Source organism: Cervus canadensis, chromosome 1, assembly GCF_019320065.1.
Source record: "Cervus canadensis isolate Bull #8, Minnesota chromosome 1, ASM1932006v1, whole genome shotgun sequence".
Taxonomy (NCBI): Eukaryota; Metazoa; Chordata; class Mammalia; order Artiodactyla; family Cervidae; genus Cervus; species Cervus canadensis.
The window spans coordinates 116,306,258-116,333,556 of NC_057386.1; the positions used below are offsets into that span (position 1 = coordinate 116,306,258).

At 48.5% G+C, this 27,299-nt stretch overlaps 1 protein-coding gene across 2 annotated transcripts in view; it reads right to left on the bottom strand.

Moving 5' to 3' along the window:
* Window positions 1–27,299, bottom strand: part of KCTD10 (potassium channel tetramerization domain containing 10) — a 33,523-nt gene that overhangs the window by 5,727 nt on the left and 497 nt on the right. The window contains exons 2-6 of one of the 2 annotated variants that reach the window (XM_043438617.1): window positions 15,716–15,929; window positions 9,258–9,427; window positions 6,358–6,444; window positions 5,980–6,032; window positions 4,505–4,700 (exon numbers count right to left, since the gene is read on the bottom strand). In XM_043438617.1, the coding sequence (XP_043294552.1) occupies window positions 4,505–4,700; window positions 5,980–6,032; window positions 6,358–6,444; window positions 9,258–9,427; window positions 15,716–15,929 (720 nt within the window). Of the gene's footprint in view, window positions 1–4,504; window positions 4,701–5,979; window positions 6,033–6,357; window positions 6,448–9,257; window positions 9,428–15,715; window positions 15,930–27,299 lie in introns of both variants that reach the window. The other variant, XM_043438609.1, reaches the window with a different exon arrangement.

Consider the following 27,299-nt stretch of genomic DNA (forward strand, 5'->3'; position numbering starts at 1 on the left):
TTTTAAGTAAAATGGAAAAGTGAAGGAACCACTCCTGGTTAAACGTATTCTCCTGAAAGAGAAACAATGAAGCAGACCCCTTCAGTCTAATAGACACCTGTTTCAAAAAGAGATTAAAAATACTGAAGGAATTTAAAAAAGGCTATTGAAAAATGCCTCTTCCATTGTGTTCACGGAGTTCTCAAGGCAAGCAAACTTAAGTGGTTTGCCATTTCCTCCTCCAGTGCACCACATTTTGTCAGGCCCTGACTAGCAGGGACATGTCCTTCCGCTGCTCCATAGTCAGACGACATGCCTAGCCACCGGGTTGTCTCACTGCTGGTCCTTGTTGAGCCTGTAAACCTTCGCTGGCCGCCAGGTGTCCATCAAAGTGCTGCAGTACTGGGATGCAATCTCAAAAACAACAGAATGATCTGTGTTCATTTCCAAGGCAAACCATTCAACATCACAATAATCCAAGACTATGCCCCAACCACTAGTGCCAAAGAAGCTGAAACTGAACAGTTCTATGAAGACCTACAAGACCTTCTAGAACTAACACCAAAAAAAGATCTCCTTTTCATCATAGGGGACTAGAATGCAAAAGTAGGAAGACAAAAGATACCTGGAGTAACAAGCAAGTTTGGCCTTGGGAGTACAAAATGAAGCAGGGCAAAGGCTAACAGAGTTTTGTCAAAAGGACGCACTGGTCATAGCAAACGCCCTCTTCCAACAACACAAGAGACGACCCTACACATGGACATCATCAGATGGTAAATACTGAATTTACACTGATATTATAGTTTTTGCAGTCAAAGATGGAGACGCTCTATACAGTCAGCAAAAACAAGATTGGGAGAAGACTGGGGCTCAGATCTTGAGCTCCTTATTGCAAATTCAGACTTAAATTGAAGTAGGGAAAACCACTAGGCCATTCAGATATGACCTAAATCAAATCCCTTATCATTATACACTGGAGGTGACAAATAGATTCAAGGGATTAGATTTGTTAGACACAGTGCCTGAAACACTATGGATGGAGGTTTATAACTCTGAACAGGACGTGGTGATCAAAACCATCCCCAAGAAAAACAAATGCAAGAAGGCAAAGTGGTTGTCTAAGGAGGCCTTACAAATAGCTGAAAAGAGAAGCAAGAGGCAAAGGAGAAGAGGAAAGATATATCCAACTGAATGTAGAGTTCCAGAAAATAGCAAGGAGAGATAACAAAGTCTTATTAAGTGAAGAATGCAAAGAAATAGAAGAAAACAATAGAATGGAAAAGACTAGAGATCTCTTCAAGAAAATTAGAGATACCAAGGGAACATTTCATGCAAAGATGGGCTCAATAAAGGACAGAAATGGTAAGGAACTAACAGAAGCAGAAGACTTTAAGAAGAAGTGGCAAGAATATACAGAACAACTGTATCAAAAAAGGTCTTAATGATCCAGATAACCATGACAGTCACTCACCCACTCAGACACTCTGGAGTGTGATGTCAAGTGGGCCATAGGAAGCATTACCACGAACAAAGCTAGTAGAGGTGGTAGAATTCCAGCTGACCTATTTCAAATCCTAAAAGATGATGCTGTTAACGTGCTGCACTCGATGTGACAGCAGATTTGGAAAGCTCAGCAGAGGCCAAAGGACTTGAAAAGGTCAGTTTTCATTCCAATCCCAAAGAAGGGCAATGCTAAAGAATGTTCAAACTACTGCATAATTGCACTCATCTCACATGCTAGTAAGGTAATACTAAAAACCTTTCAAGCTAGGCTTCAGTAGTACATGAACCAGGAATTTCCAAATGTACAAGCTAAATTTAGAAAAGGCAGAGGAACCAAAGATCAAACTGCCAACATCCACTGGATCTTAGAAAAAGCAATGGAATTAAAAAAAAAAAAAAATCTACTTCTTGTTCACTGACTATGCTAAAGCCTCTGACTGTGTGGATCACAACAAACTGGAAAATTCTTCAAGAGATGGGAATACCAAAACACCTTACCTGTCTCCTGAAAAACCGGGATACAGGTCGAGAAACAACAGTCAGAATCGGACATGGAACAAGGGACAGGTTCAAAGTTGGGAAAGGAGTGTGTCAAGGCTGCACACTGTCCCCTGGCCTGTTTAACTCATAGAGGACATCAGGTGAAATGCCAGGCTGGATGAAGCACAAGCTGGACGGGACTGCTCAGAGAAACGTCACCAACCTCAGATACGCAGCTGATACCACTCTTAGGGCAGAAACTGAAGAGGAACTAAGGAGCTTCTTGGTGAACATGAAGTAGGAGAGTGAAAAAGCTGGCTTAAAACTCAACACTCAAAAAACGAAGATCATGACATCTGGTTCCATTACTCCACGGCAAACAGATGGAGAAAAAGTGGAAACAGTGACAGATTTTATCTTCTTGGGCTCCAAAATCCCTGCAGATGGTGCAGCAGCCACAAAGTTAAGACACTTGCTCCTTGGAAGAAATGCTATGACAAACCAAGGCAGCACACTAAAAAGGAGAGACATCACTCTGCCAACAGAGGTTCATACAGTCACAGCTATGGCTTTTCCAATAGCCATGTACGGACGTGAGAGGGGAACCATAAAGAAGGCTGAGCGCCGAAGAACTGATGTTTTCGAACTGTGGTGCCGGAGAAGACTCTTGAGAGTCCCTTGGACTGCAAGATCAAACCAGTCCATCCTAAAGGAGATCAACCCTGAATATTCACTGGAAGGACTGATGCTGAAGCAGAAGCTCCAATACTTTGGCCACCTGATGAGGAGAACTGACTCACTGTAGAAGACCTTGATGCTGGGCAAGACTGAGTGCAGGAGGAGAAGGGGGTGACAGAGGATGAGATGGCTGGATGGCATCACCGACTCGATGGACAGGAGTTTAAGGAAACTCCAGGAGATAGTGAAAGACAGGGAAGCCTGGTGTGCTGCAGTTCATGGGGTTCAAAGAGTAGGACCCAACTTAGCAACTGAACAAGAGACAATTAGAGATTATCAGATTATGCAAAGTCAGAAAGAGCAAAACAAATACCGTAAGATAACACTTATGCTGTGTTATAATTAGTCACTCAGTCGTGTCTGACTCCTTGCGACCCCATGGACTATAGCCCACCAGGCACCTCTGTCCATGGCAATTCTCCAGGCAAGAATACTGGAGTGGGTTACCATGCCCTATTCCCTCCAGTGGATCTTCCCAAAGCAGGGATTGAACATAGGTCTTCCACATCGCAGGTGGATTCTTTACCATCTGAGCTACCAGGGAAGCCTAAGAATACTGAAGTGGGTAGCCTATCCCTTCTCCAGGGAGCTTCCCAACCCAGGAATCCAACCAGGGTCTCCTGTATTGTAATTCTTTACCAGTTGAGCTACCAGGGAAGCCTGATATCACTTATATGCAGAATCTAAAATATGACAGAAGGGAACCTATCTATAAAACAGAAACAGAATCACAGACCTGAAGCACAGACTGGAGGTTGCCATGTAGGCGATGGGCAGGTGGATTAGGAGTTTGGGATGAGCAGATATAAACTATTATACATAGGATGGATAAACAACAAGATCCCTGTATAGCACAAGGAACTATATTCAGTATCCTGTGATAAACCATAACGGAAAAAAACATGAAAAAGAATATATATATGTGTAACTGAGTCACTTTGCTATACAGGAGTAATTTAATACCACAGTGTATAATCAACCATACTTTAAAAAAAAAAAAAAGGGAAGGGAGAAGAAAAGAGAAAGGGCACACAGCCCAAGGGAGGGAGGCAAGCAGAGACGTGAAGAGAGAGAGTTTCAATTAACAGGGCACCGGATCTCTAACCACGCTGCAGTGTGATGGAGCTCTGCAGAACAACACAGGGACAGGGCCAAGGGAAAGGTCAGGTCCACTGGTTTGCAGAGGATGACATAAAAATGGGTCCACAGAGTCCAGATCAGTCAGGGAATCACACACTGGGAAGGAAACCCCCGGGGTTCAGGAGGAGTGCCGAGTGAGCCCCGTGAGGGCAGACAGCTGCCCAGGTCAGTGGGGAAGAGGAGGACAGACGACAAGGAAGGAGTAGGTCACAGCCAGAAGCCCAAGGTCAAGACCTTGGAGGGAGCACTGCGCCTGATGAGTGAGATGGATGTGGCCAGGCTGGTGGGAAAGCATGTCACATGGAGGACAGCAAGGTCGTATCAGATCACTGATGGCAGAGGAGAAAACACGGGCAGCAGGGTATGTGTGGGGACAAGGATCCGTGTGAATCCAAGTCACAGAAAAGGAACCCGGGAGCAGTATGACTGTCTCTCCTTGCTGGGTGTCAGAAACAAAATGCGACACAGTTTTTCCAAGCCGACATTTGGACCTTTCCAGGGCCCCAGAGATGATGAGTACCAGTGAGCAGTCGTGAGTTCAGAAAAAAAATCTTTAGAGCCTTTGCCTCCTGAAGTGGATCTGGCTCAAGGGAAAGGGAAAGGGAAGCTGGACAAGTATGGATTTCAGACCAGCCACTTGGAACCGTCCTCTGCAGGCCCTTACCTTTGTCTGTTTCTTCTCAGTGGCGTAGACGATGGAGGTACAGCAGACCTCGGCGATCTTGCGGCCCTGGCCATAGAAGGACCAGCAGCAGATTTCGTCCCCAATGACGTCCTTTATGAACAGGACCCTTCCGTTAAAGCGCAGAGACAGCTTATCAAACAGTTCAATGTTTTTCAACATATTGTCGTCAGAATTGCTGTGAAAGAAGAGGTGATAAAGCGACTGATTACCAGGCGTGTGAAGGGCCACCACTGGCGGGGCAGTGTCTCCACATGCAGGCCCCTTATCTCCACCATCCCTTACCAATATCACAAGAAGCCCAAGAAGGTGGCAGTATAGCCCCTACTGCCCAAAGGAAAGCAAGGGTCAGAGAAATAAGGGAAGTGCCCAAGGTCAAAAACTAATAAATGGCAGAGCTGGGTTTCAAAAAGATAGCTCTGGTCCCCAAGTCTGTGCTAGAGTGGCTGCCCTGCTGTGCCCAGCAGGGATGAAATGCTGAAAACACAGGGCCTGCGGGCAGAGCCAGCAGGTGGGGGACACAGAGGCACGCTCCATGGAGCCCCATGAGAGGCCGAGCGACCTGCCCAAGGGAGACTGTTTATCCTGGGTCCATTTACTGGTCTCGACTGACTTCATCAACCCTATATCCTTTAAGCTCTTGATTTGGAGCCACATGTTCCCAAGAGGCAAATGGTATTCTAGAATCCCATACATACTGCCAGTGGGAACATCAAGTGGTATAGTATTCACTGTGGAGAACAGACGGCAGGTCCTCAAATGATTAAACCTGGAGTCCCTGCATGATCCAGCAATTCCACTCCTAGGTATCTACCCAGGAGAAATGGAAATATGTGTGTGTACACACACGTCCACACCAGCATTATTCCTAATGGCCAAAAGTGGAAACAACCCTAACTGCCCAACCATAACTGGTGGATGGATAAACAATGTGGTCTGTCTGGAATGGTGGAATACTATTCAGCCATAAAAAGGAATGAAGTACTGATTCATGCTACAACATGGATGAACCTTGAAAACATTATGCTGAGTGAAAGAAGCCAGTCACAAAAAACAACGTATTGCATGATTCTCTCTATATGAAATGTCCAGTGTAGGCAGGTCCATAGAATCAGAAAACACAGCAGTGGTTGCCTAGGGCTGGGGGAGATAGGAGGGTGGAGCAATATGGGGAGTGACCGATAACGGGTCCAGGTTTCCTTCTGGGATGATGATAATGGCTTAAAATGAAGTGAGTGGTGATGGGTGCACAACTCTGGGACTATAGTAAGAAGCACTGAACTGTGTATTTTTAAAAGGGTGGATTTTACAGTATGTGTGAATTAGATTTCCTGTCTATCTATCCAGCAGGCACTCTAGAGGTGCAGAAAGGCCACCCTCGACCGAAGGGAACGTGGGGGCAGGGAGCTGGGCCTGGCAGCCAAGAGTACAGAGGTTGTTTCTGGCCAACACCTTACCTGGTGTACGAGTATTTGTTGTTACTTCTGTTGTAGAGCAACTTCACAGCTGGCTGTGGGTTGTTTTAGGAAAAAAAAAAACAGAAAGCAGAGAGTTACTCGGAGCACAGGTGCAGAGAACCACTGGCTTCCCTCGCAGCTGGGGCCCTGCCATCAGCCTGAAGAGGCAGTAAGCGCAGCCTGCTGGGTGGGGAGGGGCTGAGAGGGAGACGGCACGACCCAACACCAGGGGCAACACAAGGCGAGCGACCGGCTCCCACTCTTGACCCCTTCTCAGACCTTGTGCAGGCAATTTTACACATATTTCACAACTTATTCAGAAGAATCTCCACCACTTTCAGTAGCTAAAGAAATGTCACAAGGGTGCCTCCAACATACCTTATTTGACGTTGCTATAAGTTTCTGTTCTTCCTTGGATGACGTGATGACGGGAACTTTGCAGAATGGCTCGTAAGTATCTTTGTTCTGCTGGAACAAAACATACTTTCAGCCTGGGAGGCCTGCCCAGCACTGGACTGTTTAAGCTGGCCTGCCGGGCAAAGACAGGCTCTAGCGAGAGGAGATGGGGCAGCCACCGCTGCGAAGAAAGGAGGACGATCTTTTATAAGCTGGGCGACGATCAAGAGTGGAGTTCTCCAATGAACCTGCTCTTTGGCCAGGAGTCTTACATGCCAGGGTGCTCCATAAATACTAACAATGATGACACTTTTTCATAGCCCAGTCAAAGTGAAAAGAAAGTGAAGCTGCTCAGTCGTGTCTGACCCTTTGCAACCCCATGGACTATAGCCTACCAGGATCCTCCGTCCATGGGATTTTCCAGGCAATAGTACTGGAGTGGGTTGCCATTTCCTTCTCCAGGGGATCTTCCCAACCCAAGGATCGAACATGGGTCTCCTGCATTGTAGGCAGATGCTTTAGTGTCTGTGCCACCAGGGAAGTCCTCTCATAGTCTAGGAAGCCACTCAAAAATAAACCCTAAACAAGGCAGATGAAATATGATTGCATCAAAGCTCCTACAAACTCCACTGCAATGACTGCAGAGGAATGAAAAGGTATAGCCCATAAGGAGAAAAGGAATACGAGAAGTACAGTCAGCAGGCAAGAGATGTCACGAACTCGAGGCTGGAAAGCAGGTCTCAGATGAATGACAACCAAGCAGAAGGAGAAAGCTGAAACCTAAGCCAGCTGACAGGAAAGAGTCTGGGAGATTTTCCCAGAACAGCTCTGAAGGCTGGTAGGCTGAGAACAAGAGCTGAGGACCGCCTGCTTGTTGGCAGAAGCACTGGTGAGACCCCAGATGGATGCCCTACCCCAGCCTGGCAGGAGAAAAGTCCACTTTCCTGGAGAAGTTTGAACAGGAGAGGACAGGGCTGACTTGCTACTCTGAAAAGAGGGGATTCAGTGAAGGATCCATGCACTCAATGGCGAGCCCTAACCCTTCTGCTCAGATCCCAAAAGGCAGCCAGTCAGGGTCATACCAATCAGGCTAGACAGGGGAGGACTCCTCTACTGGAACCACCTGTCCAGAAAAAGCGTTTATAGATTCTGACATTGAGTTCCCACTGAAGTCAGCCTTATCATTTGCCACTGAAGCCCATGGAACAACAAAGATCAATACCTACAGTTTTTTTCAGAGCTTAAAATTCAACAGACCAAAGACCATCAGATTAGATTCAGAAAGCCTCTGAAATATGAGACTGAAACCAAGACAGAGAAAGTAAGAGGAGCCGCCACATGATGAAGGGAGCAGAAAGGACACTTCCAATAGTAAGATCGGACCAGCAAGAGCTAGTATCACACCCTATGACACAAGACTGGAGTGCCACGCGGAGAACAAGAAAAGGCTCTTGGAGTCAGAAATATGAGAGCAGGAATGAAAAACTCAACAGAAGCCTCGAAAAGATACAACTGGAAAAAAAAAAAAAAAACTGTCTGAGAAAACAGAACAATAAAAATGACAGAAACTAGGAGGCCAGTCCCCTGAGGTTTAATCTCAGACTAACAGAAACCACAAAAAGGAACCAGAGGGCGTCTCTAAGACAAAGGCCAAACGGATTCCCTGATGTGTCTGAGCATACCAAAAAGGAGATGAGGTTTCTGAGAACTTGGGGCTATATTCGGGTTGTGTACTTAGAAAACCAAGCAGACAAAAAACAATGAAGCAGTCACTAATTCTGGCAAACTGAAAAGTTACAAGAGAAAGGAAATAATCACTGTATACTCCATGGCTCAACTGTCAACAATATTTATATGACTTACTATGAGCTCTGAGTACTGGTTTAATCAAAACTTTGAGAAATGATATTAAGAGAAGGAATATATGCATGCAGGTTTGGTAGTGGTTTGGGGTGGTGCATGAGCTAACTTTTCACTTTCTATAGTCAGTGGATAATGCCAAAAAAATGAAAATCAATAAATAGCAATGTAAGAAATATGAGGAAAAAAAGCCAAAAAAATGAAAATCAATAAATAGCAATGTAAGAAATATGAGAAAAAAACAACTGCTGTAAGAATTAAAAGAGGCTGCTTTAGGGGTGGGGGGGGGTGGATAGAGGGCATGGTGGTAGTGTTTCAGACACCAACCTTGCCTACAGTATTAACCTGACTTTGTAAATGCTTTACATTCATTACTTTATAAACACGAAATGAAAACAACAAAGTAAAGGCTTCAACATTCCATTAGATGTACAGTGAGTTCACAGACTCTCTCGGGAGAGGCGGTATGTGCAAGTTAACAGTTCCTCAGGCAGACAGGCCTGACGGGGACTGCCCCTGTGGGCAGCCACATGGACAGGCGGCCGGGAGAGGCGCAAACGTGAGCCTCACGAATTCAGATCTAATGCCTCTGACAACCTACAGGGACTCTTCTGATTCTCTGCCACGTCTTCACAGCTGCTGGCCCCATCAAGAGGCACTCTAGTTTTGCATGGATTTTACTCTCCCTAGACTTGACCCCAGTGGTCTTCCCCCAGCTGAGGAGTGGAAGGTGTTTGTCTGCAGATTATGGTGTGCTCTCAACTATGACTCATGGGTAAGTCCCCAGAAGGGTCCAGAAAACGGATCAAGTTGTATTCCCGATAGCTGGGTACTGAAGGGTTGCAACGTACACAGGAGAGGACCCGAATCCCTGGGGGCTGAAACACACCGGAGAGCAGTCAGGTGGCCTGGGCACCCCAGAGAAGCCTCTCAGGGGTCACGCTGGCCAGAGGGGAGCAGCCTCGAGGTCAAATCATTAACTTGCACAGCACCTCAGTGAGGGAGGGAGGGGGGACACCTACTTGCAGGGCGGCCTGGCACTCTTCCACCAGGCCCTGGACCAGGTAGTACTTGGCTTCTGCCAGCAGCTCCTCGATCTCCCGACGGCTCTCGGGCAACGGGACCGCCCCATCGCGAAGGTAGTTGAGTATCGTACCGAAGTGCTTGCCACACCGGTCAATGAGGATCCAGCCTGCGGTGGGAGGAGGCGGGAGAGAGGGGTTCGTCACCTGGGCATGCCTTTCCTGGAAGACCCTGAGGGGAATGGGGTGGCTCTTGGTTCCGTCCACCTCCTGGGGAAAGCAGGACCACGAAGAGGGCAGCGGCCTGACCCGCCCAGCTCCCAGCAAAGGGCTGACGGAGGCCCTGCCTGGCAGCACCGCCACGGCCTACGGCCCTGCTGGCCGCAGGCACCGCACCCAGACTCGTTGGTCTTGGGCTCTTCCAGGAGCAGGGCCCCTGTGTCCCAAAAGCGTGTTTCTAAGCTGCCTCAAAAATCCCTTTGTGAAATGCATCCCAAGAGGGCCTAATGCCCCACATCTGGGTAAAAATGGGGTCCCAACAACCACAGCCCATGGACGGTAGAAAGGCTTCTGGGCTGAAAACGTCCACTCTCTCTTTTTCAACAATATTTTTTTCAGACTCCCACACAGCGGAGCCATTTCTAAGGAAGCAGAAGACTCACTGCCCACAAGCTGTGACATCTGGCTCCCAAGGGTGCCCCCCAGGCACTCACCAGCACCACCAGAAGAAAATTCCATCTGTGACCCCACACAAGGCATTTAGGGATCCGAGATATGGTGGTGACCAGACAGACCCTGCCCTTGAGTGGTTCAGCCTGACCCGGGGAGATGGCGCTGACATTTACGAGACATGGAAACGGCTCCCAGCTGCTGACCAGAAGCAGGCATGGTGCAAAACTGTGCCTTGGGGGTGAGGGCAGGACAAGGCAAGCCCTCCCGCTTATCAGCACCCTCTCCAACCTCCAATCCTGCACTGGCCTGCGGTGCCCGCTTCTCCTCCACTAAAAGCCATGCTTCTCAGGATTCCTCGGCTGAAATGTACATGCTACTGGGAGGGGGAAAGCGGACAAGGGCCTAAGGGAAGTAAGACCAAGCATGTATCGAGAAAAAATGTGAAGCCAGACAAACGGAGGGGTCCGGGCCTTCCCAACCCGTGGGATCACCCCAGGAAGGGGGACCCCCCGTCTCCCGCTGCATGCTGCAGGAGAGAAAACGCCAGCGCCCAGGGCAGTCAGGAGGTTTACACAGCAATCAGTCACACTGCCTCTGCTTGCTCTCAGTCTGGGAAAAGCGCCAGGTTTCCACTCCTAAGACCACTATGTCCTCCCCGAGTCCTCCTCAGCCCCAGGCCCTGGATCAGCAAAGGTCAATGAAGGCGACTTTCCACATCCGGAGCGGCAAGTCAGCCCACCTGCCCCAAACCCAGCACCACCAAGGGTGCACGGGTGCTCTAGGGCACGAGTTGGCGGTGCCTACCACCATCACCAGGAATGCTGACAAGGCTATTTCCACGCTCCCCAAGCAACTACTCCTCAGCCCACGGTTCCCGGGCCTTTGGTTACAGATTGGTCTCGTTCTCCAGAGCCTTCCACAGGCTCTGGTTTCCTGAGCACAGTGAGAAGTTTATCCTCAGTCTCAGCAAATGCAAAGCAAAGGTGGGGCCCTGGATCCAAGGAAGGATGAGGCCTTCACGCGGTGGTGAGTCCCGTCACCTTGATGGTGCCCGCTGATGCTACTGCTCCTTTCTCCAGCGGAGACAACACAGAACAGGCTCAGGGTCTGTCCTGCAGCTCAGATCCTTGAGCATACAGCAACACTGAGTGTGTGTGGGCGGGGCCAAGAAGAGCACAGGCCCCGCCCCCCAACAGGAGCTCCTCCCACTCCAGCCTAGAGTGGCCAGGTGGGAATGAAGCCCAGGGCTGAGAGCCCCGATACTCCAGAAGCCAAAAATGCAGATTTCCCTGTGAAATCTCCTGATTTTTCAGTAAACTGAAGAGCTGATTCACTGGAAAAGATCCTGATGCTGGGAAAGACTGAGGGCAAGAGCAGAAGGGGGCAGCAGAGAATGAGACAATTGGATAACATCAGTGACTCAATGGACGTGAGTTACAGCAAACTGTGGGAGATACTGAAGGACAAGGAACCTGGTTTGCTGCAATCCCTGGGGTCTCAAAGAGTTGGGACATGACTTAGTGACTGAACAACAAAACTAGCTGTAAGCCTGTTATTAACCCACCACAGGGCAGCCAAAACAGGGCCTGCAGGCCACCAGCTTGCGACCTGTGTCACTGTGGATCAACTGCCCGCCTTCCAATGAGCTGACACAGTATGCTAGGACCGCATTACCGTCCCACCAGTTCTTGATGAGAAATGCTCGCTCTCCTACATTTCCCACAGATAAAACGAGAGGCTCAGAGAGGTTCCGGGACATCTGCTAGGGAGGCAGCACTAAACCACAGAGAACAAGCGAGAAACTCGCAGGAAGCCTCCTTTCATTGTCTAGAACTGAGGGGCCACGCAGAACCTTGGGCTTTGGGAGAAATGGCAACCACTTCCACTCAGCTGCCCTGGGAAGAAAACGTCCTCCCCTGCCTTCACTGTGTGGACGACTCGGCTGCTAAGAGCGAGGGCCCCTGAAATCAATTACCCGAGTGACACTCCAGAGTCTCCATAAACCAACAGGCGGACCGACCGTGACACTGGGCTCTGGCTCAAGAATGCCGCTAGGAAATGCTTGTGGCGAAGGAATCATACTTTGGACAAATAAGGGCAAAAAAAAAAAGGAGAGCCAGGCGCGCTCTCCATGAGGTTTCAATTAGCGTTTTTGACTTCAAAAATATTTTTGCTGCTTTCAGAGCAGGAATTGATCCCTTTGAAACGGTCAGCTCCGGTCCCTAGCATGTAGACAAGCTAAGAGAGGCCAAGCCAGGTCAGCATGACCTGCAGTCCCCCAGCCCCTTGGGCAGGGCTGGAAAGACAGGTGAGGGGTGCAGACCCGGAGACTCTCGGATGGACGGGCTGAGAGACGCGCCCAGCGTGGGCTTCTGCTGGAAACCCAGCTCTGCGCTTCTCTGCTGGATGACGTTGGCACTGCACTTAAGCTCTCGGTCCGGCAGTTTCCAGTTCTAAAAACGGGGCCTCCCTGCGCCGGCACAGAGGCGAGAGAACTTACAGGAGGCTCAGAGCACAAAGCCGGGTCTACTGGCAGCACTCAAATCAGGTCTCTGACGGTGAGCCCTGAATACAGGTCCTCGGGACTGGGGACGGTGGTCTGCGTGGCTTCCAGGGAACCTGGAAGGAGGCTCCGCATGGGGTTGGGGGCAGCAGACCACATACTTCCTCTCTCCTTCCCTCCCCCACCTCCTCCAGGAAGCTTTCACCGACCCCTCCTTTGCCACACTAAGGTAGGTCTTTAGGATCGCAAACGTGCCTAGGTACTTGAGTCCCTGTTCCAAACTCAGACTCTTGGAAGCGGCCTACTTCCTGAATCGCGATCTCCAGGGCAGGGTTTCTCTGCCTCAGCACTCCTGACACTTTGGGTTTTTTTGGCCACATTGGGCCTTCGCTGCAGCACACAGGCTTTCTCTCTAGTTGTGGCTTGTGGGCTTCTCCTATTGCAGCGTGGGTTAGCTGCCCCGTGGCATGTGGGGCCTTAGTTCCCTGCTGGGGAGGTTGAACCCCTGTGCCCAGCCCTGAAGGCGGACTTTTAACCCCCGGACCACCAAGGAAGTCCTACTGACACTGTGCTGTGCTCACTCACATCTGGGTCCGACCTGGCGCAACCCTGTGGCCCGCAGCCTTCCAGGCTCCTCTGCCCATGGGATTCTCCAGGCAAGAAAACTAGAATGGGTTGCCATGCCCTCCTCCAGGGGATCTTCCCAACCCACATGATATACAACTCACTCAGACAGGCAGAAGGGCATGGAGTGCAAGAGAGTCTGCCACCCACCCAGGACCCCGGGTCCCCTCCCCCAAAGCCACCAGATTCTCAGGTATCCTGTGGCGATTTCTACCAACAAAATGCAGAGTCTGGGACCCTCAGGACCCATGTTCCTTAACCAGCAAGCCGTCCTGCTGGCTATGCCCACCTGTTTGTGGCACACTTCATTGTCACCGACAGCATTCCCACTTGAAGGCCAGGATGAAGCTGTGAGATGCAGAAAGTCTACCCTGTTTTGCAGATTTGACGGGGTGTTCAGGCCATGGGTGGGGCTGTGCAGTGCCTCCCCAGGGGCTAACAGGATTGCTCTGCCAGCACAGCGCTGACTGGAGGACCAGACACCCAGCCTGACGTCGCAGGCCTGAAAGGGCTTCAGTTCTAAGCCAGTGGTTGGGCCACAAGGCTGCCACACTCGGGCGCCCTGGCCTGAGGGCTGAGCCCACACCAAACCACACAAAGCAGATAGTAAGAGCTAGCCAGTTCTGCCTTCAGTAGCTTTCTCGCTTCCAGCTCTGTAGCTTTTGAAAAAGCCTTTCACCTCTCTGAGATGTGTGTGTGTGTCAGCTGCTCAGTCGTGTCCGACTCTTTGCAGCCCCAAGGACTGTGCCCACCAGGTTCCTCTGTCCATGGGATTTCTCCAGGCAAGAACACTGGAGTGGGTTGCCATGCCTTTCTCCAAGAGATCTTCCCGACCCAGGGATCAAACCCAGATTCCCCACACGGCAGACAGATTCTTTACCATCTGAGCCATCAGGGAATGGATTTCTCACTAGTCAGTAACAGCAGCAGCCACCCCTCAAAGGGTTAGGGTGAGACTTTAATGTAACAAAGCCCCAAAAAGGCCATACTGTGAGCTTTTCCTAATGGCTCGAAGGGGGCTGGCGCTCCGGTGAAGTGAAAACAGCTGTGGTTTGGCATATCCAAGCACACACTCCTTCCCTGGGGACACTTGACTTTCCAGGAAGCCCCAGGCAAGCACACAGTCTGGCCGCTGTTGAGAAGCCCACGCAGGCCCGCTGCTTCCACTCCCGGGAGTCTCCCAGCTGGGGGCAGGAAAGCCCACAGACTGCGTCTCCTGTGTGACATGAAAAGTGAGGGCCCTTCAGGGAGACGAGGCTCCCACTTGGCTTCTGAAGCGACTCGGGCACTTTTCCTGAGCCCCGCCAGGGACTGGGCAGGGCGGAAGTAAAGCCACAAGGATCCTGGCCTCTCAGATAAGGTCTGTTTCCTTCAGCAGCTGGGGCACTATTGTCTTGATTTCCACAAACACTCCCGCGATGCTGGGTGTGGCCCAGCAGAGGGGACCCTCCCACTTCTAAGAAGCTCTGTGTTTTCTGGGTGCGGCTCTGGCCTCACTCGCCTGCTGCTGGGCCAGAAACCCAAGGTCACCGGGAGCCCGGGGAAGCGGGACTTTGGGGCCCGCAGACTGGCTTCTCCAGGACACAGGGAGACGCGCCCATGGCAGACAGCTCAAGGATGTGCTCTCTTAGGATCTGAGAACATACTGTGCACACCGGGCCCACGGCCCCCAATCCCATCCCCAGGGTCAAAACTTGCCCCTCTCCCAGGCACTACCATCCCGACAGAGAGAGGGGCATCAGCACAGAGGCCAGCCTCAGAAACAGGGAAGGTAAGGTCAAGGCAGGCTGTGGCCTGGTCTCAAGCAAGCTCAGGCCAAGCAACGAAAGATGGGGCCATCTTTCAACCATGCCACCTTCCCCCGTAAAACCGGTCAGAGAAGGATGCTCCCTCTTGCAGGGTTCTGAGCATTCCCAGTGGGTGGGAAGTAGGACCACTGTATGCAATTCTTCACCTTGTATTAACAGGACTTTCCACGATTAACAAAAAAAAAAAAAAACACACACTGAATGCACATATACTGAACACTTCCTATGGACCAACAGCCCCAGGGAGTGGGTGTCACTGTGCCCACTTAACAGATGGGGAAACGAGATGTCAACAGATTAAACAACTTGAGGAGGGTCACCAGACGTGAGAATGGGAAACTGCGACCCCAATTCAGGTTTGTGAGTCCTTGACAGGTCCCATCCTAGAAGGACAAGGGTCCCGAGCAGACGCTCCTGCCTCGGTCACACCTGAGTCTCACTCTGAGATCACAGGATCATCATGGACAGAATGGGAAGGAAGCCAACCAGGGGAGCCAGTCCAGTGTCCGCTGCACAGAGCTGAGGCCTGGGGGCAGGTGAGTGACATTCTCAAAGTCACAGCAAGCCAACAGCCAAGTGGAGACTATGACCCCACCGACATCCCACCCAACCCCCCACCCAGGGCCAACTCAGTCATCTTCAGGTCTGAGCTTAGGTGTCACCTCCTCAGGGAAGCCCTCCTTGACCACACCCCAAATAGATGTGGTCTCCATTACTCACACTCAAGGCTCCCTCCATGTCTGGTAATACTGAGCACAACAGGAAACCCGAGGTGGGTTTGTGTTGCTTTTCTGAACTGGAAGGACGCCCTCGACCAGAAGCACAGCCCCGGCCCGGAACGCTGGGCTTACCTTCACTGTCCGTGAGCACCTCCATGCGCCCGCTGAACATGGCCTTCAGCATGGTGTCCTGCTTGGTCAGCGTCTGCATGGTGGTGTAGTACAGGGCTCCGCCCACGTTCAGCTTCACGTACTTGGAGCTGGGGCTCGTGCCCTTGAAGGAAGTGGTGCGGGTGGCAGCCGCTGGCACCGCTGAGCTCACCACACTTTCTCCTGACATCTCTTCCTGCCCGGGACAAGACGCAGGGTCAGCAGGGTCAGGGCACCAGGCCAGATTTCCTTTCCTCAACCAGTGGGCTGTGGCTGGGCTCCAGATGAGTCCTACTTCGTCCCAGTGTGTCCTGAGCTGAGAATAGTTCACTCCCAGTCTTGACGGCTCAGGAAGAGTTCAGAGGAAAACCTGGATTTCTGCCTTCTCTTAAAATCAGAGGCCAGGCCTTCCCTGGTGGTTCAGGGGTAAAGAATCTGCCTGCCAACGCAGGAGACGCAGGTTTGATCCCTGGGCCAGGAGGATCCCACTTGCCATGGAGCAACTAAGCCTGGGAGCGGCAATGACTGAGCCCGCACACCTAGAGCCTGTGCTCTGCAACACTGAAGTCACCGCCGTGGCTTACACCACAACCAGAGTAGGCCCTGCTTGCCACAACTAGAGAAAAGCCCAGACGGCAACAGAGACCTGGCGTAACGAAAACAAAAACAATCAAGAGACCAGCTACACCAGCAGGGGAACGCGAGGTGTGAGCTGGGGTGCCGGCTGCCCCCCGGGCAGGCGTATGCAGCCCCCAACCGGCCCCAAACTCCACAGACAGCTGGGATCACACAGTGGCTTCACCTGCTGACCCTGCAGATTTGAGCTTACCACTGAGTCCCGCATCACAAGGAGCTCCTCTGTGCCTACTGCTGATATAACTAAATGGACACCCTGGCTATATCCTAAAGCGGCCAAAAGCACTACCTGGCTCTCTGTCCCCTTATTGCCACTCACCACGCAACAGCTGAAAGTGACACCTTTCAGCTCAATTACCCATGAAACAAGCTTTTAAGAAACCGAGTGTGATCTCAACTACCATTCCCCCTCCAGGGAAAAAGTGTTTCCAAGGACTCAATGAAAGACATAAAGATGCGGGGAAGCCAGTTACTGCAAAATTAGAGGCTTCCTGCACTAGCGTCACCCCAGAGAGCAAGATCCACCGAGTCTCTCTAAGAGCCCTGCTGGCAACTGTGTACATCTCAAGTCGTGGAAACGGATGCCGCATCTGATCTAAGCAGACGGATGAAAGGAGACTGGAACCTGGTACGCATGTACTCCAAACTATTTATAAAATTTAACTGTATTTGTATTGAATTACAGTAGATTTACAATGCTGTGCCCGCCTCTGCGGCACGGCGCTGACTCGGTCACGCACAGACCTTCTCTAACACTCTTTTCATGACGGCTCCCTGTGCTCTAGTCAGAACATGCTGCTCATCCAGCCTCTATATGACAGTCAAGCGGGCCTTATGAAGCATCACTACGAACAGAGCTCATGGAGGTGATGGAATTCCAGTTGAGCTATTTCAAATCCTAAAAGAAGATATTGTGAAAGTGCTGCACTCAATATGCCAGCAAATTTAGAGAAGTCAGCAGGGGCCATGGGACTGGAAAAGGCCAGTTTTCGTTCCAATCCCAAAGAAAGGCAATGCCAAAGAATGTTCAAACTACCGCACAATTGCACTCATCTCACATGCTAGCAAAGTAATGCTCAAAATTCTCCAAGCCAGGCTTCAACAGTATGTGAACTGAGAACTCCAAATGTTCAATCCATCAACTCCAGATGGATTTAGAAAAGGCAGAGGAACCAGAGATCAAATTGCCAACATCTGCTGGCAGGAGAATTTCAGAAAAACATCTACCTCTGCTTCACTGACTATGCTAAAACCTGTGACTGTGTGGGTCACAACAAACTGGGGAAAATTCTTGAAGAGATGGGAATACCAGAACACCTTACCTCTTCCTGAGAAATCTGTATGCAGGTCAAGAAGCTATAGTTAGAACCAGACATCGAACAACAGACTGTTTACAAATCAGGAAAGGAGTATGTCAAGGTTGTAATACTGTCATCCTGCTTATTTAACTTATATGCAGAGTACATCATGCGAAATGCTGGGCTGGATGAAGCACAGGCTGGATTCAAGATTGCCGGGAGAAATATCAATAACTTTAGATATGCAGATGACACCACCCTTATGGCAGAAAATGAAGAGAAACTAAACAGCCTCTTGATGAAAGTGAAAGAGGAGAGCGAAAAAGCTGGCTTAAAACTCAACATTCAAAAACCGAAGATCGTGGTATCCAGTCCCATCACTTCCTGGCAAATAGATGGGGAAACAATGGAAACCGTGACAGACTTTATTTTCTTGGGCTCCAAAATCACTGCAGATGGTGACTGCAGCCATGAAATTAAAAGACGCTTGCTCCTTGGAAAGAAAAGCTATGACAAACCTAGAGAGCATATTAAAAAGCAGAGACATTACTTTGCCGATAAAGGTCCATATAGTCAAAGCCGTGGTTTTTCCAGTAAACACGTATGAATGTGAGAGTTGGACCATAAAGAAAGCTGAATGCCGAAGAAATGATGCTTTTGAACTGTGGTGCTAGAGAAGACTCTTGAGAGTCCCTTGGACTGCAAGAAGATCCAACCCAGTCCATCCTAAAGGAAATCAGTCCTGAATATTCATCGGAAGGACCGATGCTGAAACTCCAGTACTTTGGCCACCTGATGCAAAGAGCCGACTCATTGGAAAAGACCCTGATGCTGACAAAGACTAAAGGAGGAGGAGAAGGGGATGACAGAGGATGAGATGGTTGGGTGGCATCACTGACTCGATGGACATGAGTTTGAGTAAACTCTGAGAGTTGGCGATAGACAGGGAAGCCTGGCATGCTGTAGTCCATGGGGTCGCAAAGAGTTGGACACAACTGAACGACTGAACTGACCTGATATAATAGTTTATATCAGCTAATGCCAAACTCCCAGTAGAATACTTTCTTGGACAGGTAAAATTCTACAGCTGGAGAAGTGTCCAAGAGTGGCTGAGTCTTTACTGAACCTGGGGTTCAGCGCTGAGAAGGCAGCCCCTGATGGCCAGCAGCTGCCTGGCATGCATGCTGAGGCTCTGGGGTGCTGCAGCCCATCACCACCAGACAAGGCCACTTGGTGGTGGACAGATCAAGATCCAAGCAAGGCTTCTCCGTGATTATGTCTGAATAAGAACAAAAACACTGTCCCCCAAAAATGACCAGTAGGAGCCATGGCTGCTTCCTTCCCAATTAGAGCCCGAGCCCCATTCCATCCTTCCCACCTTGAAGGGAGGAATTACTGAGACCCAATCACAGAATTAGCCCTATTTCCTGACAGCATTCAACACAAAGTGAAGCCCCATTTCCCTGATTTCTCCCCAAAATTACCCACTGCAGAATCTCCTGAGCCACCTCACAGTTCTCCCTCAATGTATCAACAAAACAAACTCAACTTTTGACTAGAAACATGCCCCTGGTTTTGGCTGGAGGGCATAGAACTATACTCTGATAACTGCAAAAGGATTTTTTAAAAATATTCTTTATTCTTTTTCAGCCTTCCCACAATGAACATGTATTACATTGATAACTGATACAAACAAACAAACAAAAAGTGTCTTTTTTTCTGCTGCAACACCTGGCATGTGGGATCTCTAACCAGGGATCAAACCCATGTCCCTGCAGCGGAAGTGTGGATTCTGAACCACCGGACCACCAGGGAAGTCCCACAGATGTTATTTTTTAAATGGGCTAAGGGACTAACTGATGGCAACCTGCCATCCATCGGTGACAGTAGAGGCAATGGCCAATTTGCTCGACCTCCACCCCCTCAAGAGTGGCCTGGGAAACTGGGGTCACGGCCTGCAGCGGGACAGAGATGAAGAACGGCCTCCTGAAGAGAAAAGTGTTTTCTCAAAAAACTGTTCCCGCTCCATCAGGCAAAAACGTCACAAGGAGTTAAGGTTTGAAAAGCGCAGGCTGAGCTCACCTGGGGTCTCTGTGACCTGACGCCAAACACAAATGACAGAGGCCAAGAGGAAGCAGGGCCCCCTCACCTCCCAGCTTCCTTCTGCAATCAGTCCCCTGATTTCAACTGAAATTCAACCCCTGGTTAGAGATCCCACATGCCAGGTGTTGCGGCAGAAAAAAAGACACTTTTGTTTATTTATCAATTATCAATATAATACATGTTCATTGTGGGAAGGCTGAAAAACAAAGCAATAAAGAATATAAAAAAAAAATCTTTTGCAGTATGAGTATAGTTTTACGCCCTCCAGCCAAAACCAGTCGGTGACACTAACAGTATCACCAACCACTTTCCCCAGATAGACACATCGTCCATGGGATGACAGAAACAGCTCACGAGAATAAGGAATTTTGGAAAACTCTGAAGACCTGGAGCAGGGGGTTAAAAGCTTATAGTTAGGGGCTTCCGGTTCAAGATGGCGGAGAAGGACATGCGCTCATCTCCTCCTGCAAGAGCACCAAAATCGCAACTAGGTGTCGAACCACCACCAACAGGAGGAACTGGAACTCACCAAAAAAAAAGCTACGCCATGGACAAAGAAGCTGCAGCAAAACGGTAGAAGGGCACAATCACGAAAAAATCAAATCCTACACCCGCCGGGTGGGTGACCCACAGACTGGAGAACAGTAATACCAAAGAAGTTCTTGCACTGCTGTGAAGGTTCTGAACCCCAAGTCACACTTCTCAGCCTGGGGATTCGACAAGGGGGCTAGAATCTCCAGGGAATCTGACCTTGAAGGCCAGTGGCATTTGATTATAGGACTCCCACAGAACTGGGGGAAACAGACTCCAGTCTTGGAGGACATAAACAAAATCTTGCCCACACCAAGACCCAGAGGAGAGGAGCAGCGACCCCAGAGGAGACTGAACCGAAGCTACCTGCCAGCGTTGGAGGGTCTCCTGTGGAGTGTGGGTCAGCAGGGGCGCACCACAGGGGCGGGGGCACTGGCAGCAGCAGTCCAGGAGCCCCCCTTGGCATGAACCCTCTCAGAGTTCATCACTAACTCTACTACAGAGCCCAGGGCCGGGTCTCAGGCCAAACAACTACCAGGGAGGGAGTGCAACCCCACCCATCAGCAGACAATTGGATTAAAGCTTTACTAAGCAAGGCCCTGCCCACAGAGCAAGACCCAGTTTTTCCCACCTCCAGTCTCTCCCATCAGGAAGCTTACACAAGCCGCAGATTCCTCCATCAGAGGGTGGACAGAAGCAGCAAGAACCACCACAGTCCCACAGCAAATAAAACAAAAACCACATTAATCAGCATGAAAAAGCAGAAAGTTATGTCCCAGATGAAGGGACAAGATAAAACCCCAGGAAAACAACAAGTGGAGATAGGCAATTTTCCAGAAAAAGAATTCAGAATAATGATAGTGAAGATGATTCAGGATCTCAGAAAAACAATGCAGGCAAAGATTGAGAAAATGCAAGAAATGTTTAACAAAGACCTAGAAGAACAGAAGAACAAAGATGAGTAACACAGTAGAAGGAAATCAGTAGTGGAAAAACTGAGGCAGAAGAACACATAAATGACATGGAGGACAGAATGGTGGAAATCACTGCCACAGAACAGAATACAGAAAAAAGAAAAGAAATGAAGACAGCCTAAGAAACCTCTGCGACGACATTAAACTCACCAACATTTCCATTATAGGGGTCCCAGAAGGAGAAAAGAGAGAGAAAGGACCTGAGAAAATATTTGAAGAGATAAGAGCTGAAAACTTCCCAAACATGGGAAAGCAAATAGTCAACCAAGTTCAGGAACCATAGAGAATCCCAAGAAGGATAAACCCCAGGAGGAACACACTGAGACACACAGTAATCAAACTGGCAAAAATTAAAGACAGAGATAAAATACTAAAAGCAACAAGAGAAAAACTACAAACAACATACAAGGGAACTCCCATCAGGCTATCAGCTGATTTCTCAATAGAAACTCTACAAACCAGAAGAGAATGGCATGATGTATTTAAAGTGATGAAAAGGAAGAACCTACAACCAAGAATACTCCACCCAGCAAGACTTTCCTTCAGATTTGATGGAAAAACCAAAAGCTTTCCAGACAAGCAAAAGTTAAAGAGAATTCAGCACCACCAAACCATCTTTACAACAAATGCGAAAGCAACTTCTCTAGACAGCAAACAAGAAAAGGAAAAGACCTACAGAAAATAAACCCCAAACAATTAAGAAAACGGTAATAGGATCATACATATTGATAATTACCTTAAATGTAAATAGATTTAAAACACCAACCAAAAGACACAGACTGGCTGAGATGAGAACATGTGCATACATGTACTTCCACTTACCACATCACTCTGCTTGATCCCCCAAACTGTATGTAATTAACTATTACTCACTTAATACCATCATGATTGGTCAACAGAAAAATAATAGAGTTTTATGTTACCAAAATTATCATTTAGTAGAAAAACCTGTAATCACTTTTTAAAATCCAGATGCATATCAGAATTATCTTGAAATTTTTTGAAAAATACAAAAGGTCAGATACTGCTATTTTTTCTCTTTCTGCCAGAGCTCAATATGTTTCCAATGAGCAGCCATGTTTAAAAACCTGACTATATAAGGATCTTTTACTTTAATCTAGTTTGTTTCACTTTTTCTATTTCATATTCAGCACTCCCATTTAATTTAGCTTGTTTTCCAATTTCTCCATCTCTTCTTTTTTTTGATGTTCTTTCTCAAGCTTTATCAAGTGTAGTAAAGCTCTTGTATACATATATAAAAACAGTATGTATAACGTATATTTTAGAAAACATGAATTTTTGCCTAACTAAAAAATTTATGACATTTTGATTCCACTTGTTTGACTTAGCCTGAATAGAATGCTAAATTTCTAATCAAAAAAAAAAGATAGATATGCAACTAGCAACAAAGGTTTACTGTATAGCACAGGCAACTATAGTCAATATCTTATAATAACCTATAAAGGAAAATAATTTCAAAAATAATATATGTGTATATGTATAACTAAATCACATTTCTGTGTACCTGAAACATTGTAAGTCAACTACACTTCAATAAAATACAAATATTAGGGGGGAAAAGCTTGTATTTATGGATTTGTGGGGGTTTTGGGTGGGATGGGAGTTAAGGAAAGTTGCCGCAAAATGGAAATTTTTTTTAAGCACCCTTGTCAGATCAAAATTTACACAAAAATAAATATGTTTGGGGGAAATGATGTAGTATTTTGTAGGGCACCTAAACATGAAACAGGTAAATAAAAGTCATAACGGATAATTTTATGTACGGTACTTGTTTTGCTTTCCAATACCTTTTTAAAGATAGTATATATACAACAAACGTTTTTTAATCTGTTTTGGTCGCACTGGGTCTGAGCTGCAGCACGTGGGGTCTTTGCTGAGGTGCACAGGCTCTCGAGTTGCGGCGTGAGGGCTTCAGAGCTGGAGGGTTCAGCAGGTGGGCATGGCCTCAGTTGCCTTGAGGCATGTGGGCTCTTCCCAGACCAGGGACTGAACCTGTGTCCCCTATACTGCAAGGCAGCTTCTTAACCACTGGACCACCAGGCAAGTCCCAATAAAGTGTATTTTAAGTGTAGAGTTTGATGAGTTTTGATCAATGGATGCACCTATGTGTATGTTAGCCGCTCAGTCACGTCTGACTCTTTGCAACCCCAAGGACTGTAGCCCACCAGGCTCCTCTGTTTATGTGATTTCCCAGGCAAGAATACTGGAGTGGGTTGGCATTCCCTTCTCCAGGGGATCTTCCTGACCCAGGGACGGAAGACCGGTCTCCCACACTGCAGTTAGATTCGTCATTGAGCCACCAGGGAAGCCCATATATGCAGCCCCTATTCAAGACAGAGAACACTCCATCCCTCCAGAGAGCCCCTTTCCTGAGGATGCCACAGTCCTAATGTGCATCATCACAAACAACCATTTAAAATCCAAACAGGGACCTCCCTAGTGGTCCGGTGGCTGAGACTTTGTGCTCGCAATACAGGGGGCCCAGGTTTGATCCCTGGTCAGAGAACTAGATCCCGCATGCTGCAACTAAGACCTGGCGTAGCAAATAAATAAATATTTAAATAAATAAATCTAGACAGTGCTGGAAGACAGCTATCATTATTTCCCTTTTGTGAATTTGGATAGCTCGGGCCCACATTCTGTCACTTCCTGAAGTGCATGGAGACAGAGGCGGCCTGATGACAAAGCGAAAGAACGTGGGCACGTCCTGCCTGGCCTCAAGCCCACGACTTTATCAATGGTCACACTTGGTACATACAGAGCTATGACACAGAAATTGAGAAAGGGGACCTCGCCTCAGTCTTCTTCAGAAAAGCTTGAAAATAAAGACAGGAGGCCATGTGTGGCTGAGGGCTTGGGTTTGCAAAGCAGATGTGACTTTAAGCCCCTGGCCCTGCAACTGACCAGCTGTGGGAGCCTGAAGGAGCCATTCGAGCCTCTGCTTAGCCACTGAGTCGTGTCCGACTCTTCTCCACCCTTCAGGCTATACCCCGCCAGGCTTCTACATCCGTGGGAATTTTCAGGCAAGAATACTGGAGTGGGTCGTCATTTCCTCCTCCAGGGGATCTTTCTGACCCAGGGATCAAACCTGTATCTCTTGGGTCTCCTGCATTGCAGGCAGATTCTTTACCTTCTGAGCCATCAAGGAAGCCCGTCTGGAACCTAGTCTGGTCTAGCAAGCGGGAGAGCAGTCATGCCTCCCTCCCAGGGTTGTGGTGACAGAAGCCCCAGAGGGTGCTGGGCCAGGCCCCTGGCTCAGAGCAACACGAAGCAACCAAACCATGATCATCTGAGGATGTGCTCCAAGTCTCAACTTCTCTTCTCTTTGGAGACCATTTCTAGCTCTACTGACATCCGACTGAATTACTAAGAGGATGAAGGTGGAAAATATCTTGGTCTAGCTTGAAAATTCCAAATAGACAAAGCAAGCCTTGCACCTTTTTGGAGCCCACTTCGATACTAGGAGAGGACCTTGGGAAATACGGTTCTGGCTGTTGTCTGTCCCTAATCCCAAGTCACGTGGAGCGGGGACACCAAGCAGTAGACAAGGAGGCTCTCACAGCCAAACCTCTCTTCGGAGGACTCCCCAGTCATCACTGCTGGGGTCCTGCTTTGTTTCAAAGGCTTGAGTTCATCATCAACGAGGTTGGGGAGGTGAGGCTGGAGAGAGCAAAACTGGCTACAAGAAACACAGGTAATCAATACTTGACATACCGGTTACCAATTTTATTCAATTGGAAGTTTATTCTAATTCTATCGGAAGTCTAGCTTTCTCTTTCCCACCTCCTCTGAGCACACTGTTGCTGATTCTCAATGGTGGCTCTCCACTTACCAAAAAAAAAAAAGAAAAAAAAATACTGATGCCTGGACTCGACCCAGGGAAATTCTGATGTAACTGGTCTGGGGATGTGGCCGGGAAATAGAAATTTAAAATTCCAACTCTCTGGGTGATTCTAGTGTGCAGCCAAGATTGCAACCCACAGTTCCAAAAGATCTGTGTCACCCCCAGGTCAATCAAGCTACATTTAACTTCCTGGTCTTGCAGAAGCTGCCCCTCCTCTGGCTCCGTGGGCCCTGTGAATTCTGGACCACACATAAAAACAAGCCAAATCAGAAACAAAAGCAGGTCCCTGCTTCACAGCTTCAGGCTATACACAGAGGGGAAGTAACTGTACACTAGCTTAGAAAAAATAAAAACCAGCCGTGGGGGAAAGCCCTTGACTTGAAAAGAGATCCAGGCAAGTACAATAGGAAAAAAGATACTGAATCCCTCAGCCTCCGAAGTGTTCACATCTCTTCACAGAACTGTCTTCCTTACTGTGTGTTGGAGGAGACGTGTGTGTGGAAGGCCTGGACAAGAGCTTAGCAAACCTGGACTGCAGTTCTGTGTGACGTTTAGATACACCAAGTCTCCGTTTCCTAGCTTTTTTTTTAAATCATGTGTTCTATCTGGGAGGATCTGATAAGGGTATTTATTGATTTATTTGGCTGAGCCGAGTCTTAGTTGTGATACGTGAGATCTTCGATCTCCGTTATGGCATGAAGGATCTCTAGTTGCGGCACGTGGGATCTAGTTCCTGAGACCAGAGATCAAACCCAGGCCTCATGCATTGGGAGCACGGAGTCTTAGCCAATGGATCACCAGGGAAGTCTCTCAGCTTCCTTACCCATAACATGAAGTTAAAGCCAAAATCTTCAGATTAATCCTCAAGCAGTAAATGTTAAAAAAAAAAAAAAAACAGTGTCCTTTCCCTTCTGCTCCTCAAGCTATCTTTAAGGCCAGAGGGTCCTAGGCCTGGCAGTACTGGAATCACCTGGGTGCTCTTAGATGTGCTGAGAGCTGGCTTCAGCCCAGAACAATTAATCAAATTGTGGAAGGGTGTGGAAACTCAGAAACTAGTGTTTAAAAAGCTCTTCAGGTGATTCTAATGTGCAGCCACAAAGCTCAGATGTTCCTTTAACTGACTAGATCTAAGGGGTCACTGTCTTGAGGCTAATTATAAAACTTTCCAACTCTGGGCATTTCTGCAATTCAAAAAAGTCTGTTCTATTTCAAACCAACTAAATTCAACCAGCCACAAAACTGTAACATTATTTGGTAACCAAAACCTACAGGACAGCCACTGCTACTTCCAAGTGTCCTGTCAAATTACTTGCTCTTCCTGTGTTGAGCACACAAACCATTGGCCTACGTCTTTCAACAGTCTAGTGAGAAAAACGCCATCATTAATCCCATTTTCAAAGGGAAAAAGAAAGTATCAGAACTATTAGGGTCCTCTGACTCCCACTCTCATGCACTTCTCATAACAGCCCAAATCAAGAAATCATGACTTTAATCGTTTGCAGGGCTTGCTGGGCCTTACCCCCAGATTAACTCAGTAGTCTGGTAGGGCTTGAAAACTTGGCTATTTCTAACAAGCTCCCAGGTGATGCTGCTGGTCTGGGGACCACAGTTTGAGAACCACTGCTTCAGTGCCTTCTCTCCTTTAGGTGGAACTTACTTGGCACAGAAAAAAGGCAAAGAGCAAAGCCCTGAAGGTTCCCGAGCACAGAGAAACATTCCCACAGATAGGAGATAAGAGCGTGAGACATCCCTAGCTCCTTAGGTGTGGCCACCCCGGTCTCGACGGAAGTTGACTAGATAGGTACCCGGGCACCAGTTAAGGTACTGAACTCCGTGGCGAAAGCACCCTGACCTCAGGCCCCTGGCATCCCTCCGCGGAGTTCCCAGCACCTAAGGCACGCCCGCCCACAGGCTCCTTTTCGTTTCTTTCCTCCACGCCACTGGCCCGAATACTCAGACGCACCTTGCCCACTTCCCCGAAACCCAGCGACTCTAGCACAACTTCCAAAAACCCCAAACTCCCCGCTCCAAGCAATCTCACTTCGCTCTCTCGTCACCTACACATCCGCCTTCACAATCCTTCCTATTTTCCTCATTTTCCACCCCAAAAGTCCATTTTCAATGACGTCTCTTTGTTCTCTTTGCAATCACCAATTCTC